This window comes from Pezoporus occidentalis, unplaced genomic scaffold (genome assembly GCF_034315485.1).
Source record: "Pezoporus occidentalis ecotype Australia unplaced genomic scaffold, CSIRO_AGI_Poc_V1 ctg400, whole genome shotgun sequence".
NCBI lineage: Eukaryota > Metazoa > Chordata > Aves > Psittaciformes > Psittacidae > Pezoporus > Pezoporus occidentalis.
The window spans coordinates 42,287-68,110 of NW_026915726.1; the positions used below are offsets into that span (position 1 = coordinate 42,287).

The following is a 25,824-nucleotide window of genomic DNA, read 5'->3' on the forward strand; positions in this document are numbered from 1 at the left end:
AGGTGTGTGTCTGGCCGCCTGGAACAGCTACTGTTATTCCAGTGGGTATCCTTGATATATGTGCTGTCAGAAGGTCTGAAGCTGAGTGAGATCACATATGTCATGGAGATGTGTACAGGTCACAGGAAAGCCCAGAGGTAGCAGCCAGTCCTGTGCCTCCCCTTCCTCTGTCCTGCCCATAACTGGAACTGCTGGTAAGGGCAGAATGGGGGAGTGTGTCAAGGCAGCGTTAATTAACTGATCTTAAACATTTAACTACAGCAGCCACGGAACATCATTTAAATGAAGGTACCTTGTATCACACATCCTGGCATCTCGCCCTTCCATGCACCTTCTTCTTTCTTGCACTGCACTATCCCTCGTCATTCCAAACCTCTGGATTTCTTTGCAGACTTCATGACCAGAGCTAAGAAGTACTGCTCTTTTAGGTCCTACCTTGCTCCCTGCCTGCTGCTCTGGAGCTACAGGAAAACGATCAGCAGGACTTGGTGAGGATGCCCCATCCCTGACAGTGTTCAAGGCCGGGTTGGACACGGGCTTGGAGCAAGCTGCTCTAGTGGAAGGTGTCCCTGCCCACGGCAGGAGGTTGGAACTCGGTGAGCTTTAAGGTCCCTTAAACACAAGCCATTCTGTGATTCTATGGCACATGGAAGAATAAGGAGAAAATTCCCTAACCCAGCTCTGCTGAAGTGTGCTGAGCAGAGATGGCCGTGAGGCACCCGGAGCAGCAGATTTCAAATTTCTGCAGTAATGGGATTCTGCATGAGGGCAGGCTGAGTGATGCCACACTTTGGCAGTCAGCCCCTGAGCTCTCGCAGGAGAGTGTTCACTGCCCGCAGTGCAGAGGGCAACTTGAAATGTGTGTGATTGGTTGGTTGGGGTTTTTCACTCCCTTTCAAGAAGCTGGAGTGGACATGCCAACCATTATGTAACAGACTTGCAGCCAGTACAATAGCTTGCTGCTCTTGTTTATCTTGTGTGTTCCTTCCGGAAGTAATAAATGGATACACAGGTTGGAAACTCCAGTTCCAGCAAAAAGCCTCTTTCCTATCTCCGAGAAGGTGATTGCACTGGTTGCACTTGGCTGTGATCAGTCAGCACACCGGAGACACATGGAGGGAGCTCCAGGTGTGCAAGAATGTCCTGAGGGAAGAAGGATCCTTTCCTGCCCATGAAGCCTCCAAGGGGAGGTTTGACTGGTTGGCTTGTTGGGAATCTGTATGGCTGGGATCGTACCAGGGCCATGTGGCAGCTGCTTGGTGTTGAAGTGCCAGCTGCACTGCAACAGGGATTGCTCACTCTGTGCCTGTTAGCAGTGCTGTAGATGTTCATTCTTGCCTCTCCTCCCACGGGGACACTGACTGTACCCAGGAGGGTAAAACCAGCCCTATTTTCATTATTCCTTTGCCTGAGGATTACAGGCTCATGATCCTTGGAATCTTCTCTCTGCTTACTGCCTTTTTAAGCATGGGTGTCTCCTGGCTTGCACAGGTTTCTCTTAGCTGAAACTCCACATTCGATGTGTGCCTGTGCCAGGCCGGGCTGCACAGCAGACAGAGGAGAGCTTCCATAATGAAATCACCTTTGGCAGGGCTGGTCCTGCTCTCACTCTCCCTTCTGAAGTCTTCTCCCACCTCCATGCCCTGAGGTGTTGCTTTTCTTTCCCGTTTGCTTGTTGTGATTTGGAGATCTGCCCTCCTTTGATGCTGTGGTGAGAAGGGATTTTGTATGTTCAGGACTTGCTTTTATTTTATGTCTTAGCTGTTGCTGTCTCCCCGAAGGAGTGGGTGGGGAAGGGCAGCCCTTGCCAGCCCCACCTCAGACCATAAAATGGGAGCACCTCAAGCTATGTTTTACTTGGATTGCTGCTGTACTGTTCTATGGGAGTTATTTACTCAGAGTACAAAAAATGAAAGAGAAGAAGTCTTCCTTGCCCAGCCTTTGGGTTGTACCGAGGCTTTGCGGAGGGCACAGTGGGCTCCCGCAGGTGGAGGTGATGGTTTCAGCGATATCTGATTTGCTGACCCTGGCACAAGCTCCCTTCCAGCTCTTGGGCATCACAGGGGACAAGAAGTTGCAGCTCCTGCGAAGCCCCTCAAACAGATCGTCCTTGTGATGTGCCCAGAAATTGATCCAAAGGCAGAGGCTGCTTGATCTTGTTGAACAGTGTGAACCAGGACAGCCCAGAGGCATTACCTCCAGAGAAAGAGATGCTGTGCAGTAGGGCTCTCCAAGACTGCCTAATGTTAAATAAGTTGCTATTGGGGTGTGAGATCTCTTCCTTCTGGGGTATGTTTACACCAGCACAGGCATGCATGACTCCCACGGAGCCGTTTTCCATCTCAAGCCTTGCCGAGTGCCACTGTTCCTCTGTTTATATTCAACTTCCTTCCTTTTGTTCTAAGCAGGAACCATGGACACTGATGACTTCCAACATTTCATCTTTGTTTACTTGAAACTTGTCTTTGGCTGGGGCTGGCCTCCTGCTCTCTGTTGCCAATAAACAGCAGAATACCAGGATTTCACAAGAAAAGGTTTTGCCTTTTCTCATGGAAGGCGTCTGTCTGTCTGTCCTCTACCAAGCTTGTTCTTCCTTCTTTGTAGGGAGAAAACGAGCCTGCCTTTTGGTGCAGTGATAAAAGGTGAAGTTACTGGTACTTTTAACCTCTCTTAGCTTTGCGTAACCGCTTGCAGTGGTTGCAGAGCACGACAAAGGTGAGAGCCCAACTCTTCTCCTGGTTTGTGTTTGCAGGCTCCTCAGGAGACCCTCAGCCACATTATTGAATGGGGCCAACACAAAGGGAGGAAAGGTGGGCTGTCTGCTGAAACCTGTCAGACGTAACACCAGTGTGCTTCCAGCCTTCTGACAGCTGGGTATGCCACTGAAGTAACCCTGCAGTAACTTACCTCTTGCTGCTGGCCCATCCCAGGGGAAAATAGGGATCAGTGATGTTCAGCAAAGAGGTTTTCCTTTAGGTGTGTGTTCCTGACAGGAGCATCCACTACAAAACAGACATATAGTTAATGCTGTCTTTGGGGAAAGGCTGAGGAAAAGAACATGGAAGCAGATTTCATCCTGCACTTTTAATTACTTGGGTAATTATATTAAGCACAACTTAGTGCAATAAATTATGTGCACATTAATGTACACTAATAGTGTATTGTTAAGCACTCCTTAAATTTATGCCAGGTAGCAGGATATTGCCACTACACTGTACAGTGCAGCTATGGGATTATTTCTTTTAGCAGTGCGTCTTGTTACGGAATTCAGAAAGGGAATGAACAGGCTCCAGCAGTGGGATCTTGACCCTTAACTGCTCAATGCAGACCTAGAAAAAGCCCCAGAGCCACCTCCAGGCAAACTGCAGTTGCAGGAGAGAAAGAAGAAAGGTTCTCTACAAGCGGGTGTGGCATTTAAAAAAAGAATTAACCCTAAAATCACTTGTAATTATCAGTAATTGCCACTCAGACTGGTAGCCTCAGCAGAGAACACAGTAATTTACTGTGAGCCGCAGAGCAACTTCTTTTCACTCCCAGGTGGAAAACTTCTAGATCAGCAAATCACTGATTTATAGGTGTGATGTCCACCCCATCAGCGGCTGTGAGCTTTGCTTGTGCCATCTGCAGCAAAATCTGCTGCTGCTTCCTCTCTGCAGACCCTATTCTCTGGTGTTTAAAACCACAAATTTATGGTCCAGCAGACAGCAAGTGCAAGGTATGGAACCAACACAAAAACTTGAGCATTTCAAGTATTCTTCTTCAACAGTGGAAACACTTTGGAGAAGCTCCCTGAAAGGCAACACATAAAACAACAATTTTTGTTTTTAAAGAGCTGGGCTGGGTCAGCCTGGAGAAGAGAAGGCTCCTGAAGGGGAGACCTGAGAGCAGCTCCAGTGCCTGAAGGGGCTGCAGGAAACCTGGAGAGGGGCTTGGGACAAGGGATGTAGGGACAGGCCAAGGGGAATGGCTTTAACCTGCCAGAGGGGAGACTGAGATGAGCTCTTAGGCAGAAGCTCTTCCCTGTGAGGGTGCTGAGGCGCTGGCACAGGGTGCCCAGAGAAGCTGTGGCTGCCCCATCCCTGGCAGTGTTCAAGGGCAGGTTGGACACAGGGGCTTGGAGCAAGCTGCTGGAAGGTGTCCCTGCCTGTGGCAGGGGCTGGAGCTGGATGAGCTTTAAGGTCCCTTCCAACGCAAACCAGGCTGGGATCCTGTGAAGTGAAACCTGTTATATTCTTATGACCACTTACTGATATTTTCTAAATCCTCTCTGCTTTGTTGCCTTAAAGATTGGTGGTAGAGCTGTCTTGATACCAGAAAAGTGCCTTTTATCAGCCCTTGAAATGTCTGCTTGAGTACAGGTCAGCTACAGGTCCCTGGGAAAATTCATGCTCTGTTCTGAGAGTTCTCTGAGGGGCTGGGGGAAATGTCTCTAAGAAGCTTGCAAAATGAGTATCCTGGGCTCTTCTGGCAGCAGCTGTGGTGAGTAACCAGGCTGCTTGTGACACCTGGAGATGTTGAGTGGAGCTGGTCCTGCCCTGCTGCTGCAGGGAGGAAGGGGAGAGAGATGGTGTCAGGCAGCCCTGGGGCAGTCAGAGTGTCTGTAGGTGGCACCAGAGATACTTTGCAGCAGACATCTTCCATCTCAGGTGGAGAAAGGAGAACAGCCAGAAACCAAGGCCACTGAATACTGTAGTGGAAGGTAGCTGCTCCCATGCTTTTCTGGTTGGCTCCAGGGTTCCTGATGGTTGTTTTTTGGTTTTTGTTTTTGTTTAGTTTTTTTGTGGGTTTTGTTTGTTTGGTTTTTAGTAATATGGTTCTTGCTTGTAACCTAAATTGGCTTTTTTTAACAGCTTTTTGTACAGCACCCCAGTGGTAGCAGAGGAGAGCTGCGGTGGAGAGAGGCTGGGGCTGATGTGAGCTCCTGGTGGACAGGACCATGTGGAGGAGCAAGGGAGGTGAGCAGACACAGTTGTGTGGTCTGTCTGCTCACATCCCTGACCTGACGTGCTCCCGTGTGTGGACCCTCTGCCTTCAGCCCCTCACTAGTACCAGTCTGCTCTTTTCCAGCTGCCACTGCTGCAGCTTGAGCATTGGAACCTCATGTCCCAGCTCGCACACTGCAGGAAATGTCTGTTGGGGTTTAACAAAACCTGACAACAAACCCCCTTCATTTTCAGAATTTTTGTTTAAAGATAAAAAATTGCATCTCTAAAAGGGCCAGGATCTTGTTGAGGGTGTGAAGTCAAGTGTTCAGAAACCGGGAAATACCGGAGTTATGCCTGAGCCATCCTCAGTTGTGCCCCTACCTGTTTCCCATTTGCTGCAGTTTTTAATGGCACAAGCACATCTTCCTTTTCCCTCAGGCTTAATCAGTTTACACATATTTATTTGAGCTTCATATTTCTTGTAGTGAAAGGAATCTTGCTCCTCACTTTCATTGGAATCAGCACTTGGTCACCACCATCATGAAGTCGATCAGCAGCCTCTGTGGTGCTACACTGATAACAGAGGCAAAAATTGCCCTGCTTGTATTTTTAATCTCCAGCGCAGGCAGGAAATATGTGAGCTTTTCATCTGGCTGTTGCTGTTGTCTGTGTTGAAGTGCAGGGAATGCAGTTTTCCTTGTGAGGATTTATCAGGAAGCTAAAACACAGCCTCCGCTGCTGCATCTACCAGGTATGTGTACCCTCTGCACCACAGGAGGTGTAGCTGAGCCATGACAAACCCCAGGTTCTAAAGCAAAAGGATGCTGCGAGGCAGAGCAAATAATCTCACCTGAACTCTAAACCCTGCTGCTCTTTGGCTGGGGAAGGGGTTTGGGATCCAGCCCAGCAGAAGGGCTGGGTGCAGTTGTGGGATTGCTGCTCCTTGGACCATGGTAGAATGCATTAGGGGCAGCTGTGGGTGGGTCTCACGGTGCTAGAAGGGGTTGCATTGACCCACAAGCCAGACCTATTGCAGATGTGGGGTGGACTGTTGGGCTTGTGCCCTGGGTAAAGCCAGATGTGGATCTGTCTTCTCTGCATTCACGGTACAGAGGCTGGGCTCCGGTGGTTGTCGTGGCAGGAATTTACCTGGTGTTACAGCTAGGAGCTACCTGTGTGCTGGGGTAACAGCCCCGCTCTTGCCAGAAGGAAACGTGGAGGAGAAACCCCCCGCAGACAGGCAAAGGCCAGCAGCTGACGCTGCCCGCACCCCACAACCACCCGCTCAGCCCTTTTCCTGTGGGACGGTGCTTGCGCAGAGGGAGGGTCTGGGCGGCTGCGCGGGCTGTGCCTGCCCATCCAGGTGTGCGAGGGAGGAATGCCAAGCCCTGAGTCACGGGCACCCCTTTCCTCCCCAACTGGGATAAAGCTCGTCCTCACCTGCGCTCTGATCTCACTTACTGCTGCTCCCACCTTTCCTCCCTGCCAGCCCGCGGGAGGGAGAGGCGGCAGCTCTGGAGGCGAGAGGAGCAAGAACAAAGTCGCTATTGGACTGGAGCAAGCAGAAGGCAGCGGGAGGCAGGCAGGATCGAGGTCTGCCGGCCTGGAGGCTGACATTTAAGCGGAAAAAAAAAGGGACAGAAAATAAAGACGAGGGAGGAGGAAAAAAAAAGAAGAAGAAGAAAGAAAAGGCCAAGACTGGAAATCAAGTTGCAGCAGTAAAGCAGCACGTTCCCCCTCTGCCTTCAGAGGAATTTCTTGGCTTGGTGTGTGGGTGCCTGTTTTTCGGGCTGCAGCAGAGGATTTGGACACTGAGTCAGACTCGGCGCTAATGAGGTTTGTGGAATTAATTCATCCAGGCTCTTTAGTGTCCAGCTTGCTTGAGTTTCACTGTGTTGATTAACCGAGGGATGAAATCGGGCACTGGAGGCTCCTTGTACGGGCAGGTAGGCAGGGCATGGAGTGAGGGGCTCAGCTCCCTGCTGGCTTGTTCCCCCTTTTCCCCCTGGATTTGGCTGTCAGACGCTGTCCTGTGCCCCTCAGCCCGCTGGAAGGGCAGTGCTGGAGATCGAGCCAGGCTCTGCAGGGCTGCATGGGCAGAGGCTGCCTCTGCAGGCATTTGGGTGGGGGGCTGTGGAGCAGAGGGTGGGGGTACCACAGTGCGGTAAGGCAGAGCAGAGCCCTTTGGGGAGCCTTTGTTGCAGGTTTCAAAGGTTGCTGTCTCAGCCTGTCCTGCTTCCAGGGGAAAAGGCAGCATTGGAGCTGGCACCTTGCAAAAGCTTTCCTAAGTGGAACTGTGCAAAGGTGGCTCTGACCTGCTAAATCTACAGAGGTTCTTTTGCAGAACATTTGTGAGGGGGGAGCAAGGGCAGAGGGTGACCCTGGAGGAAAAGGCGACAGGGTATAGGTGGGCTGGTGGATCTAAAGTGGATGGGAGATAGGGAAATGTATGGAAAGATTGGTGTGAGGGAGCAGACCAGCACAGATTAGGTGGGGGAAAAGATGCATGAGAGGCACCCATGGAAGTGAGGGAGAAGAAAAGCATCTTATGGGGGCCAGAGCAACAGAGAATGTGGTGGGAGCAGCAGGTGGGGGACAGGAGGGCCCAGGGCTGTGCTGGCATGCAAGCAGGTCCCACAGGCAGAGTCCTGGACTTGCTGCCAGCCCCTCAGCGCTCCCCCTGCCCGAACCAGGGGGCAGAGATAAGACAAGGTATCGCAGCTGGCACAGGGTGCTGTCAGCTGCTCCCTGGCTCCCAGCAGCTCCGTGTGGGTCCCCAGGCTGAGTCCTGCTGTTTTGTCTCTTGCTAGAGGATGCCAGGGGCTTTTTGAAGTCTGGAGCTTGACCAAAGGGCTGAGATCCCTTTCTTGCTGGAAACAGCAAACGGTGACACTTGCATGGAACCTCCCGGCTGCTGAGGCCCACCTGGGGAAGGGGGGGATGGATGAGGGGGGGAGTCAAAATCAAAGACAAATATGAGCCTGTGTTTAAGCAAGGCTTTGATTGGCGAGTCAAGTTTTTGGTAGCCGCCTGGGCAGCTGATCATTTTCAAGTTTCAGCACAGCCCCTGGCAGTTCTGTGCCGCCGCATGTGCCGGGGACGGAGCAGCCTGGGAAGGGAGAAAGCGTGAGCTGTGGTCCTGATCTGTGTCCCTGCAGCCTGCCAGGGGAGGAGAACTGAGTCAGCATGAGCCCTTGTGGCTGCCACAGCACTGTGGGACCAGGGCTCCCGGGGAGACACCCGGGTGCCCTTGTGCTTTACCGACATCACTATGAGCTCTCCCTCAGGACACCAAGCCCCGTGCTGAGGCTGATCATGGTGACCAGCGTGCTGAGAGCACCGTGATGCTCAAGCACACATGGGTGAACAGCTGCTCCTACAGGTGCCTCGCATCTACCAGGGTGTCAGTCCCATATGTAGCCTCAAAGCACTGCTGGGAAGCATGGGGGGTCTGAAGCCATAAAAAAGACAATGCCCACCGGAGGGAGGAAAGGCTGCTCTGGGAGCTTTTTTTTTTTCTTTATTATTTTCCTTGCTTTCCCACTTCCATGTCCCCAACCTGCCAGGTGTCCCCCACATGGCAGCTGGGACAAGGCTCCTACCATGACTTTATGGCTCATCATAACCTGTTACTTGGTTCCACTCCCCAGTCCCCACCCCAGGGTGATGCCCAGTTTCAGCCTTGTCCTTCCCAGCATTGGGAAGGGGTGAGGATGGGACAGGGTCACTCCAACCCAGTCCTCCATCTCATTGCTCCAGTAGTTTCTCTGAAGCATCCCATGGTTTTGGGGGATGAGGTGCCCAGTGTGGGCTTCTCCAGGCTCAGGAGTTCCTGGGATCTTTCTGGAGCAGGTCTGTTGACTGTGCTGAGGTTGCAGGCAAAGGCTGGGGGAGCAGGAGGAGACCAGGATGCTGGAGTGGTGGTCTGGGATGGGGTAGGTTGTCTGTGTGCAGCCATGAGCTGCTCTGCTCTTTTTCCTGGCTTTGCACACTGAACAGCTTTTGTTGTTGTTGTCAACATGAAAATCCAAGCAAACACTGCAGCTTTTCAGCAGTGAAAGTGGTGTTTCCTCTTCCAGAGGACACTTCTGAAATCAAGGAATGCCCCTTGCAGGCTTCTGCACAAACACTGTGGGCTGCTTTCCTGCAGTGCTGCGTGGCAGCGGCAATGCTCTCTGAGCCACCAGTGCCCTGCCTGCCAGCAGCCGCCCAGCTCAACCCTCAGAGCTCGGCGACTCCCAGGGCAGCAGGACTTTAATATCGAGCTGAGGTTTATGGCCTTTTATCTCAGCACTTGAAAAGACATGAGAGCAGTTCCTGTGTCCAAGGCCTAGGGTGTGCCCATCCATCCCCTGGTGACTCTTCCTTGACTCGTCGTTAAAGGAGGATGAATTAGGTCTTTGCTTTGAGGCCACCTTTGAAGGTGGCTGTATGGGCTGAGCAGTCTCTTCCCCCATACTCAATTCTCTCTTTGTGGCCTTTGCCCATGTTGGGAAATGGGATTTGCCGAGTGCCATGGGGATGTCTTGCTGTGTTTTTCCCTTGGTGGGGTCAAAGCACTTCCCTCCACTTTTATCTCACCCCTGATTTTATCTCCCCATGGCTCTGAGGTGTTGGTTACTGCAGCTGGCAGGGCTTACTGGGGTGGAGAAAGGGAAAAAGGGATTTCAAAATCCCCAAAATTGCTTCAAAATATCCCCATCCTCCTGTCTTGGTGGCAAAGGACCCAGTGTTTGCCAGCAAGTGGTGGCATGAGGGCTGTTGCTGAACGAGGTTACAGGCATGTAGAGGGATGATGATAATTGTTAGCCTTGGAGCCAGTCACAGGGACCACCCAAAGCCAAGCCTGCAAAGAGCCTGGGCTGGGGACAGTTGGCATTGAAGGGAGCTTAACTCCAGGGCTGCAGGAGGGAAGCAGAGGGATTTCCTTGATATCAGCTACCTTTTACCGATATGAAAACCAGCATATTGGCTACCAGGTCCCGAGGAACAGCAAAGCTTCCCCAGGTTTCCCCACAGATGTGCTGACCTGAAGTTTCCACATTTCTCACGTTTCAGTGATAGGGCAGAAATCCCCCTGGCACAGCTGAAAACATAAATGATATGCCAGCATCTTGCCATCTATTACCCATGTATCCAGTGACCATCATGGAGAGCAAAGGGAACTGAGCTGATGGCTGCACACAGACATCCTACCCCATCCCAGACCACCACTCCAGCATTTCCTCCTGGCCTCCTCTTGCTCCCTCAAACATCTTAAGAAGAGAGATGTCCCCTGGTGTCAGTGCTATGTTGATTGGACCTCTGTGCCATAATGGACTCTGCATGTGCTCAGTTTCATGCATTCTATGTATTCCCACTGGCCTCAGTGGCTGATGCGGTATCCAAAGGCCTAGTGTGACCCAGTGCTGTTGTGACTACAGCAGGTCTTTCCAGGGGTTTCCCTGGGCCCCAGGTCAGGCTGTTAGTAGCTGAGTCACCGTGACTGGACTGTGTGCTGGTGTCTGCCTGGGAACTCGGACGTCTTTACTGCACATGATACCCCTTTTCCCTTCCCTAAGTGATTTTCCCATTTTCTTCACTTATTTTAGTCAGGGCTTACACAGCAAGAAGCTATAAGACAATTACTTTGAATCCTACATTTCACACTTGCATCTTCCAGAAAGGAGGTGCTTTAGAGATGTATTTACACTGCGTTTTGTGCCTTGACTGCTCCTGTGACTTGCCAAGGTACCAAAGTCACTGTCTGGCACAGTAGCTGCAGAGCTCGAGTTCCATCTTTGTCTCTTTCGTTTACCATGTCCAAATGCTGATTTCTGGATGGCACTGAGTTTTCAAAGTCACATGTGGGTACAGGGGGAATGCTTCAGTGTTTACGATTTGGCCTTTGGATCCACACAGGGGGTCCTGCTGCCCTGGACAGGAGACAGAGTAGCTGCTGGGCTCTCAAGACCATAGATTTGTTCAACAGCTCCAAGTCTGGCATTTTCCACACCTCACCCTCTATTTATTGTTGTTTCAACCATCCTGGAAACTCTTAGTACAATAGGAAATAGCAGAAGGGAGGGGTCTGTTTTGCTTTTGGACAATACAGACAGTCACTTTTTCCTCCTCTCACTTTTTTTTTTCCCTTAACCTGCTGGAAAAAGCAAGGTCTTGTCCTGGTTGGTGCTCCCACATGTGGATGGCACTGGGCTCCAGCCAGGAGCAGCCTGGGCTCTGGCTGACTGCATTGATCCTATCAATGCAGGCACCCTGGCTCTGGACACAGGGGTGCTGTGCTGTGGCACCTGCCCTGCCCCACTGCCAGGGACTTTGAGCCATTTGCTGATGCCTGAGCATAGGATGAACCACTCTTGGTTTTGCCTTCATGCCCTGCCCTGATGAGGTCAGAGGTTGCTTCCAGGCACCAGCTTGCAAGGGCTCTGCAGGAGCTGCCCTTATCTCCAGGACCATTTCCATCTTGGCTCTCCACAACATAATGATCCATGTGTTTTAGGAGGAAGAGGATGGATGTGCTGCCACGGATGTGTGCTGGGCTGCTCTTCCTGTCTCTGCTCTGTGCCACTGGCCTCTGCCAACGAAGCAAAAGTGAGTGCAGCAGTTGTATGACTGCCTGGGTGATTCTGGCTCATCCAGCTCCAACCCCTGCCACAGGCAGGGACCCCTTCCACTAGAGCAGCTTGCTCCAAGGCCCTGTGTCCGGCCTGGCCCTGAATACTGCCAGGGATGGGGCAGCCACAGCTTCTCTGGGCACCCTGTGCCAGCTCCTCACCACCCTTATAAGACCAGTTGTGTGCTCTTCCTCCTGTTTTCTGTCTTCCCAGCATCTGGGGCCCCTCTCACTACCCCACTGCTGTTTTGTAGCCTGCTTCCACTAGCAAACCAGGCAAAAACTCCACTGACTCACCCAGGAACAAGATCGGCCTTCCTCATGCCCTCTCATGGTTTTCTCCATTCCTGACACCCTGATCTTTCCCAGTAGATAACCGCTGTGTGCTGTCGCGGGCAAAGAGCTGCACTGAGTGCATCCGAGTGGATAAGGACTGCTCCTTCTGCACTGATGAGGTAAGACCTTGCAGGAGAGACCAAGGCTCCGCTTCCCACTCTGCTGACGGAGCGATCCCACCACCTCTAGTGGAAGCTGGGACAGGGACCCAAGAGCAGGGTCAGCTCCTGGCTGTTGCTTCTCTGCAAAGAGCTGATTCTGATGGGAAGTGCTGAAACATGGGCTTCCCTTGGCATGGCGAACTGGGAGGAAGGAGATTCTGGGGCAAGCCTGCAGTAATGCAGGGTTTAGCAGAAAAGTCTGTGGTGTGCCAGATCTGAAATGGTGTGTGCAAGGGATAGAGGCAGAGTCTTATTTCAGACAAGCCAGCAACTCACTGATCATCACATTTCCCTGCTTCTGGGGGGACATTGGCTCTTCTGTGCTAGATCATCCCCTTACTCCTGCTCCCAGAGGTTCACTAATGCTCCCAGCAGAGGACCGTGTTTCCTGATAAGTGCCTTTTCCCCTTGCACGAGGGATTTGCTGCTTTCAGTGGCTGTGATGTTGTTCTTTCCCCATTGGCAGAGCTTTGAAGAGCCTCGTTGCAACTTGCGGGAGAACTTGCTGCGGTACGGCTGCAGGGAGGCCAGCATCGTGTACACCAGGGGCGAGATGCAGACCCAACAGGTGGGTGCTGGGGAGACAGCCGTTGCCCAGCTTCTCCTGAGGGGTCCCACCATTCCCAGTGTCCTTCAAGTCCTTCATCCTCCTATAGAGTCTTCAGCAGGAAGAATACAAAGTCCAGATCTCTCTTCATGTAGGGTCTACTCAAAAAAATGCTCTGCTTTTGTTAGCTGATGAACCTGTTGACAACAGACCTGATTGCTTAGGGCCGCATGGCTTTTCAGGCAAAGCAGATGTAAGCAAAATGCCAAGGTCTAGAGGAGGTGCCCAGCTGGGCACGTGTGGACATGGGGGAGGCTGCCGTTGGTCCTCAGCTGTACATGAGGGAAGGGAGTGTGAACATCCTGCCTTTCCAGTTCCCAGATATCTCCCTGGTTCTCCACTCATCCTCATTGTATCTGCATAGAAAGTGGAGTCCATCCCCTTCACATCACTTTCTTCACAGAATTTCAGTATCAACACATCCCTGCAGAGAACCCAGGTGTCCCCACAGGGCATGTTCATGCGGCTGCGAGCTGGGGAGGAGATGAGCTTCAACATGGATGTCTTCCAGCCCTTGGAGAGCCCTGTGGATCTCTACATCCTCATGGACTTCTCCTACTCTATGTCTGATGATCTAGACAACCTCAAAAGCATGGGCCAAAACCTAGGTGAGACCAGAGCTGGAAGAATAGGGGAGCTAGCTTCTGTGCTGATGAAGGTAGGCAGCTCACTCCTGCCTGCAGTGAGGAGTTCTTACTAGCACCAGAGAAAGGGATGCAACTGGCAAAAAGCTGAGAAATGTCTGTTTCAATTAGAATTTCTGATTATTGCTGCTTTGGAGATGGGGGGGGGGGGCTGTCTCTCCTGGTCATGCAGGGATCCTCATGCGTGATGCGCTCTCCTTTCAGCCCAGCATGGGGGCTGGTGCCCTGCGAAGTTGATCTGTGCAGTGGCTTTGGCATCTGAACTGGTAGGTATGGTTTGCACTATTGCAGAAGCTCCAGCCTTGGAAAGGGGGCTACCAAAGGTGGTATAGGTTACTACCGCAAAAAAAGACAAGCCACAAGCCCAAAGGGCTTAGGAGCTGACAGTTTGGGAATCTAGACCTGACCAGTAGAGAAGATGCCCAGGAGCAGCAACCTCACATACATCTCTTTATTCACGTGTCTCCTCCTCTCTCCCTCCTCCTTCCAGCGGAGTTCCTGCAAGCCCTGACCTCCAATTACACCATTGGATTTGGCAAGTTTGTGGACAAAGTCTCATCCCCTCAGACAGATATGAGACCTGAGAAGTGAGTGAGGCCAATGGGTCCCTGGGATGGGAGCAGAGGGGAAGGCAGGCACCATATGTTTCTCCATGGCTTTCTCAACATGTCTGCGGTGCAAGAGCCTCCACTCATCTCTCTCCCTTCACTGCAAATGTCTCCCCTGGCCTCCCCACCTTTTGCTCAGGGCTTGCATTAGCACCATGCCAGTGCCAGCAGTGTCCTCAGCTTTCAGACTCTGCCTGCTCTGCCACAACAGATTGAATGCCTCCTCCTCCATCTCTGCCCTCACCCATTCTACCTCTCAGTGCTTATGGTTGCCAACTGAAGTTAATGTCTTCCCAAGCCTCCAGGAGTCCCCACACACCCTTTCCTTTCACCCAAGCATCCCCTTGCTCCTGCCGGCTGCACAAACCCTTCTCTCCCCTTCTCTCCTAGGCTCCGTGAACCCTGGAACAATGCTGATTCCCCCTTCTCCTTCAAGAATGTTATCCGTCTGACCAGCAATATCAACTACTTCAGCCAAGAGCTCAGGAAAGAGCGCATCTCCGGCAACCTTGATGCCCCTGAGGGTGGCTTTGATGCCATCTTGCAGACAGCTGTTTGCAAGGTGATGGTGGCGGAGGATTCAGGAGCCATGTGGGCAGGGGTCTGGTTTTAACCAGTGGATCTTCTTGATATTGGGTGATGAGCAAAAAGCAGTATGCTGGGCAGCTGACAAGAGAGCCAGGGATCCCAGGTTATATGTTCAGCTGGGAACCTGGGAGGTTGTATGTACATTCACAGCTATATGTCTTGCCCTCCCAGCCACCTGTTTCTGGTGCCAAGCTGTTTTGCATTCCAAATTTTTCCTAGGTCTTAGACCATCTGCGTGTGTATCTCTAGTGTCTGATCCCCAGCACAGGAGCTGCTCGCTGGGCACCCTGCATGTGCTCTTCGCTTTGTCCCCCTTTGTGCCTGTGGTGGTGAAACTCTGCTCCAAAGAAAACAGCCTGCCTAGGCTTCGCCATTTGGCTGGGGGATGAGCACAGCTCCAAACACATCCAGAAAAGTGTGGGTTTGCTCCCTGCACCAGGGGAGGTTTAGATTGGATATTAGGAAAAATTTCTTCACAGAAAGGATGCTCAGGCACTGGAAGAGGCTGCCCAGGCAGGGCTGCAGTCACCGTCCCTGCAAGTGTTCACACACAGTGGAGACAAGGCCTCAGTGCCATGGGTTAGTGCAAGCCTTGGCAGTGTTGGGGTAATGTTTGGACCTGATGATCTTTAAGGTCTTTTCCAACCTAGCTGATTCTATGACTCTATGTATAGTACTGGCACAGAGCTGCTGGGAGACATCCTACACATTGGGGGTGCAGAAGGGGAAGTGGAGACCTGGACTTGGATTCCCAGAGCCCCATAGCTGGTTGCGTTAGCTGACAAGTGGAGGTGGTGCCTTGTCCCTTGGGTTTTCCAGCTCCTGCTAATGCTGGCCTGCCAGTGGCTGCAGATGCTGTGCAGTGGTTTGGGGAGACATAGAGATAAAGGTTCCTTCTCTCCTTCTCCCCTGGCTGTAGGATAAGATTGGCTGGAGGAAGGACAGCACTCACCTGCTTGTGTTCTCCACTGAATCTGCCTTTCATTATGAAGCTGATGGGACCAATGTCCTGGCAGGGATCCTGGCAAGAAATGATGAGCACTGTCACCTAGACACTGATGGCACCTACGTGTATGACACCAAACAGGATTACCCTTCGGTGCCCACCCTGGTGCGTCTGCTAGGCCAACACAACATCATCCCCATCTTTGCTGTCACCAACCACTCCTACAGCTACTATGAGGTGAGAAGACTGTGGCAGTGATGCCATGTGAGCTTATCTTTCCTCCAGTGCTATTGCTCTTCTGCTTGCAGCTCAGCTTTGAGGAGAAAGTGTTCTCCCATCTCTTGTCCCCAAGTGTTAAACCAATAACTTGATACTTTGAAAGGGTGTCACAGTGTGTTAGGGGGCTGCTCTGGGCCATGGGAGGTCTCAGGGTGTATTATTGGGTACAGGAATCTGGGATCCTAGAGTTCTCTCCATGTTGATGTCTGTTTCTTGTAAAGCAGTGGGGACACAGAGCTAGAGAGTAATTTAGGTTGGAAAGGACCTTTGAGGTCTCTGGTCCAAACCCTGCTCAAAGCAGAGCCCACTTCACTGCTAGAGAAGGTTTCTCAAGGCCTTGGCTCAGGGGCTCCTGTCTCTCTGCAGAAGCTGCACAAGTATTTCCCCATCTCTGAGATTGGGGTGCTCCAGGAGGACTCTTCCAACATCGTGGAGCTGCTCCGCACAGCCTTTGAGGTAATGGTGCTCTCTGGGGCTTTGCTCTCACTCCCAGGGAAGGCAGAAGGGGGGGGCACCTCCTGCCCAGGAAAGCAGGCAGGATGCAGCCCCTCTTGGGCAGGACATGGTGTGGTTGCAGGTGTACTGCTGAACATCACTGTTGTGGTTATCTTCTGCCACCCAGCGCATCCGCACCAAGATGGATATCCGGGCTGACTTTGTCCCCAAAGCCATGAAGACAGAGTTCACCTCCTTGATGTACAAAAAGACAGAATCTGGCTCCTTCCACATCACCCGTGGGGAGGTGGTAAGTCTTTGAATGGCCCTTCAGGGAAGGCATGTGTGAGCGACTGAGCTGCATCCCTCCTTCCTTCCTCACCTGGGGTCGGTCTGGCTATGCTGTGGTCCAGCAGAGCTGGTTCACCCCTGTGGTGTGTCCCTTCCCTCAGGGCAAGTTCAATGTGCGTGTGAAGGCGCTCGAGTATGTTGGCGGGCAGCACGTCTGCAGTCTCCCTGAGAGAGACCGGCAGGGAGTCATCCAAGTGAAACCCACGTCCCTGAGTGACAGCCTCAAAGTCACAGCCTCTGTCATCTGTGATGTGTGCCCCTGTGAACAGGTACATGGTGGGGAGGGGTATTACAGACAGATGTAGTACTCCCTGGGCAGCCTGGGGAGGGAATGCATGGCTGGCACGTGTGGGTCCTGTTTGACCCCTCACTGTTGCTCAGCAGAGGCTCAACCTGGCCAAGGAGATATTCGTCACCGCACCAAGCTGGGCATGTTGTCTTATAGCAGAGCTCGGCCTTGTGGGCAAAACTTTGCTCCAAATCTGCCTTTCTAATTCCTGAAATAGTCTTGGGAGCAGCTGAGCCCATTTGGCAGTGTCCATTCTGTCTTCTCTCACAGCAACAAGAGTTTAATTCACCCATGTGCAGCTTTCATGGGGACTTTGTTTGTGGACAGTGCATCTGCCATCCTGGCTGGTAAGGACTTCGTCCAGTTCCATACACACACAGCCCCCTCCCCGGGTTCCTGCTGGTTGCTTCTGGGGATCCCCAGTGACACAGTCATGCTCTGGGTATCCTGCTCAGGACCCTGCTGTCCTGTGCTCTGCTCCTGCTTCTCTCAGCACGATCTCTTCCCCACCAGGCGAGGGGACACATGTGACTGCTCCCCAGCATCCTCACCTAACAATGAAGTCTGCATCCTCCCCGGGGACGTGGAGCCATGCTCGGGCCGGGGCGAGTGCCTGTGTGGGAAGTGCCAGTGCTACTCCGAGGACCTGATGCAGCGCTTCGATGGGGCGTTCTGCCAGTACGATGTCCTGCAGTGCCCACGCACCTCCGGCTTCCTCTGCAATGGTGAGGGCAGCCCCACCGCCCTCGGGAGCTCCCCACCCTGCAATGTGCCATGTCCTGCTCTGTCCTGGTAGCATAGGCAGGGTGTCCCTGGGTTGGTGGCACTGGCAAGGAGGGGTTGAGTGACCAGCGATGGGCTGTGGGGACTCTGTGCTTGCAAACGTGCAGGGAGGGTGCACTGGAGCCTGTTTGCATCCCCTTTGTACCCCAATGAAGGCAGGAGAGCTGCAGGCAGGGCTGGGGGAACAGCATAGCTTTGACCCTGGGCAATTCCTCCTCTTGCATGGCAGATCGTGGCCGCTGCTCCAAGGGTGCATGTGTGTGTGAGAGCGGCTGGGAGGGGCCAGGCTGCGAATGCCCCATGAGCAACGACACCTGCATCGACAGTAGAGGGGTAGGTGCTGCCCTGCCAGCACGGGGCCAGTAAGACCAGCCAGGGCTGCAGCAAACTGCCCTGATGCCCAGGGCCACTGGGAGCTGGCACCCTGCTGACCCCCAGTGCGCTGCACATCTGCAGTTGCTCTTGGTCCCTGATTGTCCCCTCTTCCCTCCCAGGGTATTTGCAATAACCACGGGAGATGTGAATGCGGCAGATGCATCTGTGACAAGGCTTCGCTGTACACCAGCTCCACCTGCGAAATCAGCTACTCCCTGGTGAGGCTCAGCCTGGGATCCTTCTGTGTTTATCACTTCTCCTGTGCAATGCTCTAGGGAAGGAAGGCAAAGCAGACATGAAGGCTCATCTTGGTCAGGAACAAAATCCTGAGGAGGGGTTAGTCTTTCCTGTCCTGCCTTTGGTGGCCAGGAAGGGTCTACTACGGGAGCTGCTTTGTAGCTGTGGGCTTGCTTTGCCCGCAGTTTGCTGTTCACCAACAGCAACTCTTGAATGCCTGTTTATCTGCACACTGGTGAAGGGCAGAGGTTTGAAGCTCAGCTCCTGGCTTGTTCCAGTTTGCCCCAAGACTGTAAAAAACCCCACATTTCATGGTTTGTTTCCTCTGTTTCCCCTTTGACAAATACAGGCCAATCCCACAGTGGGACTGGAGAAAGCTGGCTTAGTCATATTTTGGAAAGGCTACCTAAAACCCTTGGAGAAGATCTAATCACTACCCAGTGCAGGCTGTCGGTATAAGAGATTTTGGAGCTACTGTGCTAGGCTCCTGGGCTTATAAATCCTTCATTAACTGCATGTTCACTGTGATTCTTCTTTTTGCCCTTGCCCTGGCACCGGGGTGAGGATGCAGTGTTGCCTCTCCAGCTCTGCCTTTTGGAGACGGTGTCCTCCCTTGGGCTATCTCCTGACTATCCAACTTTGGTCTCTGCCCAGGGCTTTCAGGCTGTGTGTGAGAGCATCCGGGACTGTGTTCGCTGCCAGGCCTGGGGAACAGGCAATACAAAAGGGAACTGCAGCACGTGCCACCTCCAGCTCCAGATGGTGGAAGAGCTAAAGAAAGGTATCAGGCAAAGCAAGCTGGGTGCAGATACGCGTGGTGTGTCTCCTGTGGGCCCTGCCCCATATGTGTGAGCATGTGGGGCAGCTCCCTAAGCTTTGCCTGGTCCTGATGACTCTGCGACCATTTCCCCTCCCTCTACAGAGGAGGCCAGTGAATACTGCTCATTCCAGGATGAGGAGGATGATTGCACATATCACTACACCCTGGAGGGAGATCCCAATGTCCTCCCCAACACCACTGTCCGTGTCCAGAAGAAAAAAGGTGAGAGGGGACCTGTTGGAAGGGATGTCCACTCTAGGGTCTGATTCAACAGTGACCTGCTCCACAGCAACTCTGATCCCTGCTTCGTCCCTTTGCTGTGCCCTGGGCAGGCTCAGCTTCAGGTAGTATATCCCTGCCCACCTTCCTGGCTCTCACGTGAACTACAGGGAGTGGAGTGCAGCATCTACAAAGACCAGCACCTTTAGACATCGATGCCTTTTCACTGGTAGCATGGGCAGGGATTGATGTGAGAAGCTGAATAGCCCCTTGAGATGGCTGGATGTGAGCAGAGAGGTGGGATAGCTGGCAGAGGAGAGATTGGGATGAGCTCCTAGGCACAAGTTCTCTGTGATGGTGAGGCACTGCACAGGGTGCCCAGAGTTCTCCCTGAACAGCACTTTTCACTGTGAGCATTAAGTGAGTGCTTAACCAGGCTGCTTCAGCCCTCAGACAGCTGTAGTCCAGCCTTTCCCCTCTGTCCCTGCCTCCCCAGTCCCTCCTTGCACACCCCAGGTGTGACGTTGCTGTCACTTGCAGAGTGCCCACCGGGGAACTTCCTCTGGCTCATCCCACTGCTCATCTTCCTCATCCTGCTCCTGGGGCTGCTGCTGCTGCTCTGCTGGAAGTTCTGTGCCTGCTGCAAGGTGAGGGCCTCAGACATTTGTCCCAGCTTTGGGAAAGCACCACATAAGGGCCAAAACATCATGAATTTCCAGAACCAACCCAGCCTCCAGCATGACCACATTGACAGGGGCTGAGTCCCAGTGTTATCCAGCACCTCTGCAGTTGCTGACACAAGCTGTAGTGGGATTTCCCATACCTAAGGGATATATGGCTACAACCAGATTCCAGAGCTCCATCCATCTGTTGCCCACCCATCCCTGCTGATGGGAATCCTCCCAGATGAAGATGTGGGGTTTTTGCTCTTGGCCACACAGTGATTGTGTCTTTGGCATTTGTTTTCTAGGCTTGCCTAGGCCTGCTTCCCTGCTGTGCACAAGGTACCAACCCTTTGAACTGGGGGAAGAGGGATCTGTGGTGTTCACTGTCTTCCTGGATTGGGGATGGTGCTGGGATAAGTATCAATCCTCCTCTTCTCTGAGTTGGAGAGGTGGATCTGGGGAAAAGCTCCTGGCAGAGAGCCTGAGCCAAGGAGCCATTGAGCTGCTGCTCCACTGCTCCTTCTTGCCCCGCAGCCTGGTGTGCCCTACTAGGAATCCCATTGCTGGCTCTCCCCTGAACAGTATCCCTTGTAATACCTAGCTGGTGTTCTCCACACTCATGGACACCCCTTGCCCTCTCCACTGCACTCCACTCTGGCATCCCAACACCTTTGGCATGGTGGAAGCCGTAACGACTCCCCAGAGCAACATCTCTGGTGTTGGGAAGCTGATGGCTGGCATTGTCCCAGTCTGCCCAGAGTCTGACCTTGCCCCTGGCTCTGCAGGTCGCACTGTTGGCTTCAAGGAGGACCACTACATGCTTCGCCACAGCCTCATGTCCTCTGACCACCTGGACACCCCCATGGTCCGCAGCGGGTCCCTCAAGGGTTGCGACACAGTCCGCTGGAAGATCAACAACAATGTTCATAAACAGGGCTTCACCTCCCTCGCTGCCGCCAACCCCAAAGATCTCAGTGAGTGCCACAGCTGAGGAATAGTGCATGGAGATGTGGGTGCCACAAAGGACAAGAACCCTTGGTGGTGACCCCAGGTTTAGCCGCCAAGGCATTACCTCCAAGCCCAAGTGCAAAGAGGTTCTTCCTATATCTGCTTCCATCCTGTGGGAAGCTGAGCAGCACATTCCTGTGTCTAGCCTTGTAGCAGAGCAGGTGGTAGCCTTGAAGACCTCCTGACAGCCTGGCTGCATGGTGGATGTAGCCTGCATGTGTCTTACTCTAATTAGCTCAATGACCCAGCCTTGATTTCACTGCTTCATCAGTCCAGAGCCACCACTGGACACTGTTCCTTTGCTGAATCTGGCAGAGAGCTTCCCAGTTTGCCCTCCAGTTCTTGGAGGGGTTTCTCTGCTGGGTACTAGCAATATGAGATCTGGATACTGAGCATCAATGTGTGTTCTCATGCTTCCAACTTTTGGCTGGGTCATTTCTCTGACCCAGGAAGGAAGGAGTTTGACTTGGGAATTTCTCTTTCCAGTTCCCTATGGGCTGTCTCTGAGGCTGACCCGGCTTTTCACACAGAACCTGCTGAAGCCGGACACTCGAGAGTGTGAGCAGCTGCACAAGGAAGTGGAGGAGAACGTACGAGCTGGGCATGAGGGGGCTTGGGGTGGCACTGGGGCACAGCCATGATGCGGTCTATCTGCAATGCTGAGGAAGGAGGAGTGCCCCTTCCCTGTGAACCCAGATAGCACTTGAAAAAAGCAGTATTTCTTCTTTCTGAAAGAAAGAACAATTTTTAAGATCACAATTGTGAGAATTATCAAAAGCATCTCGTGAGAATTGCAGTTTGCTTCAGAACACGTGTTTTGAAGCTCCTGTTTGGCTTCAGTTCGAAGCTTCTTGCCCTGTTCTGGGGAGAAACCATGTATTGGTCTGCCTGGTGTGGCAGGGTGAGAGGAAAGGACCTGGGAGGGACCCGGCTCTTGTGTTTGCTGGCAGCAGCTTCTGCTTGCTGAACACATCCCTGTTCAGCAAGGGGTATGTTGTGAAAGTCCCTTTTGCTCCTTGCAGTTGAACGAGGTTTTCAAGCACGTCCCTGGCTGCCACAGGCTCCAGCAGACCAAGTTCAGGTGAGTCACTAGGGGAGGAATCTTCTCTGGGGCAAGGTTCCTCCAGGGCCCTGCTGATGAGGGAGTGGACCAGGGGGCTGGGTGTGAAATTTGGGATGCTGGGTGGGAGCATGGGCTGTGAGACACCCCCAGCACAAGCAGGAGCCCGGTGCAGTGCAGTGCATCCAGGCCTGCAGAGCAGAGCCCACCCATCTCTACAGGTGGTCTCAGCTGCATCTGGCTTTGGACCTGAGACTCCTACAGCCAAGGACAAATCCTGGTCACATAGTTCTTAATAGGAGAATTCCCATTGACTTCAAAAGTTTCAACACTATACAGAGTTCCAAGTGCCTGGTGCAGAACAGAGGAGTCTGGGGATGCTGGCACTGAGTGGGGAGTGTTATTCCCTCCCCACAGCTCTGATATGTGATCTTCCCTTTGGGCACATTCCTCATCGCATTAGGAAACCCAGGGCTGAAGGGAGCAGCCAGGCAGGAGGAAACATGTGATAGGGCCATGGGCTCTGCAGGCTGGGATGGCACCCTCAGGGCAGCTGCTGCAGCTCAGACCTGCACAGGGCCGTGATTCTCTGATTCACACCCAGCTTTGTGTCTACAAATGCATTAGTCACTCTGATTGCTGGTTGTTGTTTGTTTTGTTTTTTTTTCTCCTCCCAGGTTACAGCCCAATTCTGGGAAAAGGTAAGAGAAATTTGCAGCCCTCCCCTGTGCTGTTCCTCCCTCTTCATCCACACACACTTGTGGTACTCACTAGCCCCACCAGCTGCTACATGAGATGAGCAACCCTAGCGTCAGCTCTTACCTGGCTCTCTCTTCCTACTGGTCAAAGGCAGGACCACACCATTGTGGACACAGTGCTCACTGCCCCTCGCTCAGCCAAACCAGAGATCATCAAAGTGATGGAAAAGCATGTTTCCCATGAGGCTTTCAATGACCTGAAGGTTTCACCAGGTTATTACACCGTGACCTCAGATCAAGGTAGGGAGCAGAGCCCAGTGCTGCCTCCTAGCTGGGCAAGGAGAGGCGTTTCCCACGGCTCACGGTTGCCCTTCCCACAGATGCTCACGGGATGGTGGAGTTCCAAGAGGCTGTGGAGCTGGTGGATGTGCGTGTCCCACTCTTCATTAGGGAGGATGATGACGATGAGAAGCAGCTGCAGGTGGAGGCCATTGATGTCCCTACTGGCATTGCAGAGATTGGACGCAGGATTGTCAGCATCACCATCATCAAAGAACAAGGTGAAGTGCTGCGACTGTGGCACGAGATGCAGTCTGCTTGTGTTTGGGTGTCCTATGTCCCAATGTATTCATGGTTTCTAAGGCTCAGCCTGTGTATCTGAGCTTCCCCCCCTGATCACAGACCAGAGATTTACTTGGTGACTCCTATCTTAACTTACCTGGATCTAAACTAGAGCATCTTTTAAAGCATCCAAAGGAGGGTTGTCATCCCTGGTGACAGAGACTTAAACATTTGACCATCACAAGTTTAGATGCTACAATTCCATGGAAGATCTAGGGTTGACCTAGATGGAGTCTCTACTAGTCCAGTTCATAGGTTGCTGGAATAAAATAAAACCTTTTTGCTGTTAATGCTGTGCTTGGGACAGTTTCCCTCTGCTTTTCATCTGGTTGTTTAGAGGAGGAAAAACAAGCCAGGAGTAAAGTCTCTAGGCTATGCAATAATATTTCGTGCACACTCCACACTCATGGGTGACAGGAGCTCTGTGTGCACCTGCGTGTTTGTAATGTGATTCTTCATGTATTTGCTCTACACATTTCTTCTCTCCTGCCCCTTCCAGCCAGCAGCCTCATCACCTTCTTGCAGCCAGCCTATTCCCACAGTCGCTTTGACAAGCTGGCCAAGATCCCTGTCCTCCGGGAGATCATAGACGATGGGAAATCCCAAGTCACCTACAGGACCCGGGATCTCACCGCTAAGAATGGCAGGGTAAGGGTGATGCTCCTGACCTTGGCAGGCAGAAATGCATGGGCACTGAGGGCTGGGAAGAAACTGACCCCGGGGCTGCAAAGAGCAGTTTTCAGGCTCAAAGGGGATGTGGCTGTGAGAGGGGAGACCCAGGACTGAGGTTAGCACTAGGGCAAGCATTCTCCTCCATCCCTTGCTCTCTGTGCCTCAGCAACCTGAGAGGCTGCCCCCCGAATTAAGGGCACTGGAAGGCACGTGGGGATTCACTGAGGGGAAGCTCGCTCTCAGAATTTTCTCAAGGGTGCTGTGGGTTACACCTCTTCCTTCTCCAGGACTACATCTTCACAGAGGGTGACCTGGTCTTCCAGCCTGGGGATACCCGAAAGGAGGTGCAGGTGCCCTTGTTGGAGCTGACAGAAATTGACACCCTCCTGCACAACTGCCAGCTCAAGCAGTTTGCCATCGATCTCCTCCACCCCAAGTACGGCGCCAAGATCGGCCGCTACCCCCAGACCACGGTTACCATCGCAGACCCAGGTAGGGGTGGGCAGCCAGGGGGTGGGGGCCCCCCACACCGGACCAGCCTTCCCTGAGGTGGTGTACGGAGCTTCAGCCTTGCTCTTCACCCAAGAAGTGGCAATGAGGAGGTTCCTTCAGCTCCGACTGGTAGATTTGGGCCTCCCTCTAGAGGCATTAGTGGGTATATACAGTGGGTAGAAAGAGGAGGTATGATCTACCTCGCCAGAGGAAATACGAGCCATCTTCATTCCTTTTCCTCGGGGAGCTGAATAAAATGCTGTTAAAACAGGAGAGAGGTAGGAATTGCCATGAGCTGTGCTTGTGGTTCCTGTGGCTGGACAAGCAAAGCTATGTACAAAAATACAAAAGTATTGTCATCAAGTGAGTTGATAACATAAAGGTATTTATCACAGTACTGGTAATAAATACTGGGGGTACAAGGCAGTCCCTTGATATTGGACCAACGAGGAAAGCTTCAGGGGCAGGCACCAGGGGCTGGAGAGGCTCCAGAGAGCTGTCTTCTGGACTTGGTGGGTTTCCAGAAGCAACTCGATGACTTCAGAAGGCTCTGCCCATCGTTTTGTTCTCTTATGTCTGCATAGGGCAACTGCTGAACCGACTGAAGCATTACTAAATACATTTAGACAGAGTTAAAGATTTTCAGAGGAAAGAAGGTGGTCTTTTAATTTCTTCCTACCTAGGCAGTCTGTAATGAGCAGCAGGAGGGTGCAGGACCTGGGGGGTCTGAGCCCAACTCTCAAGCCAGCTTGCTGTGTGGCTCTGTGGGATGTTATTAGGAAGTGCCTCAGTTTCCCTTCCCTATAATGGGGATCTACCCCTCAGAAATGCTTTGAGAATTGCTGCTTGGGGTGGCAGGACAAGTGCTGAAGAGAGGCACACTTTCTTCTTTTTGTCCTGTGGGGGGGGACTAGCACTGATGTGTCCTTTCTTCCTTGTGCCTGCAGAGGTGGTGGATGGTATCCCCTCGATGACTGGCCTAGGCCAGATCTCCCAGTCCCCAAAAGGCCGCCTGAGTGCGCCACTTAACCCCAATGCCAATGCTCTCAGCTCCAGGGAAATCAGCTTCAGCTGGTTTCCTCCACCAGGAAAACCTCTGGGGTACAAGGTGAGGAGTGAATCCCTGGGGAGGGTGAGTCCCATCCTTCAGGTGTTTCACACACAGTCATTTGTGGCAAAAACATGGGGAGAAGATGCCCAAAGGAGGAAACAAGCTCATCCCTTCTGGACCCTCCATCCCTGAGGGACCATTATTGGGTGGATGTGGAATTTGCAGGAAAGATTCCTAGGGGGTTCATCTCCCTTTCCATCACTTACTATGAAATACCCACATCATTCTGGCCTCTCACTTCAAAAGAATAGCACAACACCTTGGGTTTCCCAGAGAAGATC

General features: G+C 52.6%; 2 protein-coding genes across 11 annotated transcripts in view; one reads left to right on the plus strand and one right to left on the minus strand.

The window, feature by feature from the left end:
• Window positions 1–25,824, minus strand: part of LOC134171476 (ATP-dependent DNA helicase Q5-like) — a 71,448-nt gene that overhangs the window by 39,846 nt on the left and 5,778 nt on the right. The gene's annotated exons all lie outside the window — the stretch shown is intronic.
• ITGB4 (integrin subunit beta 4) overlaps window positions 4,150–25,824 on the plus strand; it is a 31,513-nt gene continuing 9,838 nt past the window's right edge. For 6 of the 10 annotated variants that reach the window (XR_009967644.1, XM_062633726.1, XM_062633730.1 and 3 more), the window contains exons 1-28: window positions 6,595–6,761; window positions 11,425–11,516; window positions 11,908–11,993; window positions 12,502–12,603; window positions 13,046–13,250; window positions 13,777–13,873; window positions 14,285–14,456; window positions 15,402–15,665; window positions 16,074–16,163; window positions 16,330–16,452; window positions 16,595–16,762; window positions 17,053–17,129; window positions 17,296–17,507; window positions 17,795–17,898; window positions 18,060–18,158; window positions 18,832–18,958; window positions 19,100–19,219; window positions 19,757–19,863; window positions 20,187–20,220; window positions 20,667–20,855; window positions 21,376–21,479; window positions 21,912–21,970; window positions 22,627–22,650; window positions 22,799–22,947; window positions 23,028–23,207; window positions 23,768–23,916; window positions 24,228–24,432; window positions 25,380–25,540. Coding sequence is in view for 9 of the 10 variants with exons in the window: in XM_062633726.1 (XP_062489710.1) it covers window positions 6,757–6,761; window positions 11,425–11,516; window positions 11,908–11,993; window positions 12,502–12,603; window positions 13,046–13,250; window positions 13,777–13,873; window positions 14,285–14,456; window positions 15,402–15,665; window positions 16,074–16,163; window positions 16,330–16,452; window positions 16,595–16,762; window positions 17,053–17,129; window positions 17,296–17,507; window positions 17,795–17,898; window positions 18,060–18,158; window positions 18,832–18,958; window positions 19,100–19,219; window positions 19,757–19,863; window positions 20,187–20,220; window positions 20,667–20,855; window positions 21,376–21,479; window positions 21,912–21,970; window positions 22,627–22,650; window positions 22,799–22,947; window positions 23,028–23,207; window positions 23,768–23,916; window positions 24,228–24,432; window positions 25,380–25,540 (3,504 nt within the window). In the remaining variant the exon portion in view is untranslated. Of the gene's footprint in view, window positions 4,700–6,594; window positions 6,762–11,413; window positions 11,517–11,907; window positions 11,994–12,501; window positions 12,604–13,045; window positions 13,251–13,776; window positions 13,874–14,284; window positions 14,457–15,401; window positions 15,666–16,073; window positions 16,164–16,329; window positions 16,453–16,594; window positions 16,763–17,052; window positions 17,130–17,295; window positions 17,508–17,794; window positions 17,899–18,059; window positions 18,159–18,831; window positions 18,959–19,099; window positions 19,220–19,756; window positions 19,864–20,186; window positions 20,221–20,666; window positions 20,856–21,375; window positions 21,480–21,911; window positions 21,971–22,626; window positions 22,651–22,798; window positions 22,948–23,027; window positions 23,208–23,767; window positions 23,917–24,227; window positions 24,433–25,379; window positions 25,541–25,824 lie in introns of those variants that run through there. The other 4 variants (XM_062633728.1, XM_062633729.1, XM_062633727.1 and 1 more) reach the window with 4 other exon arrangements.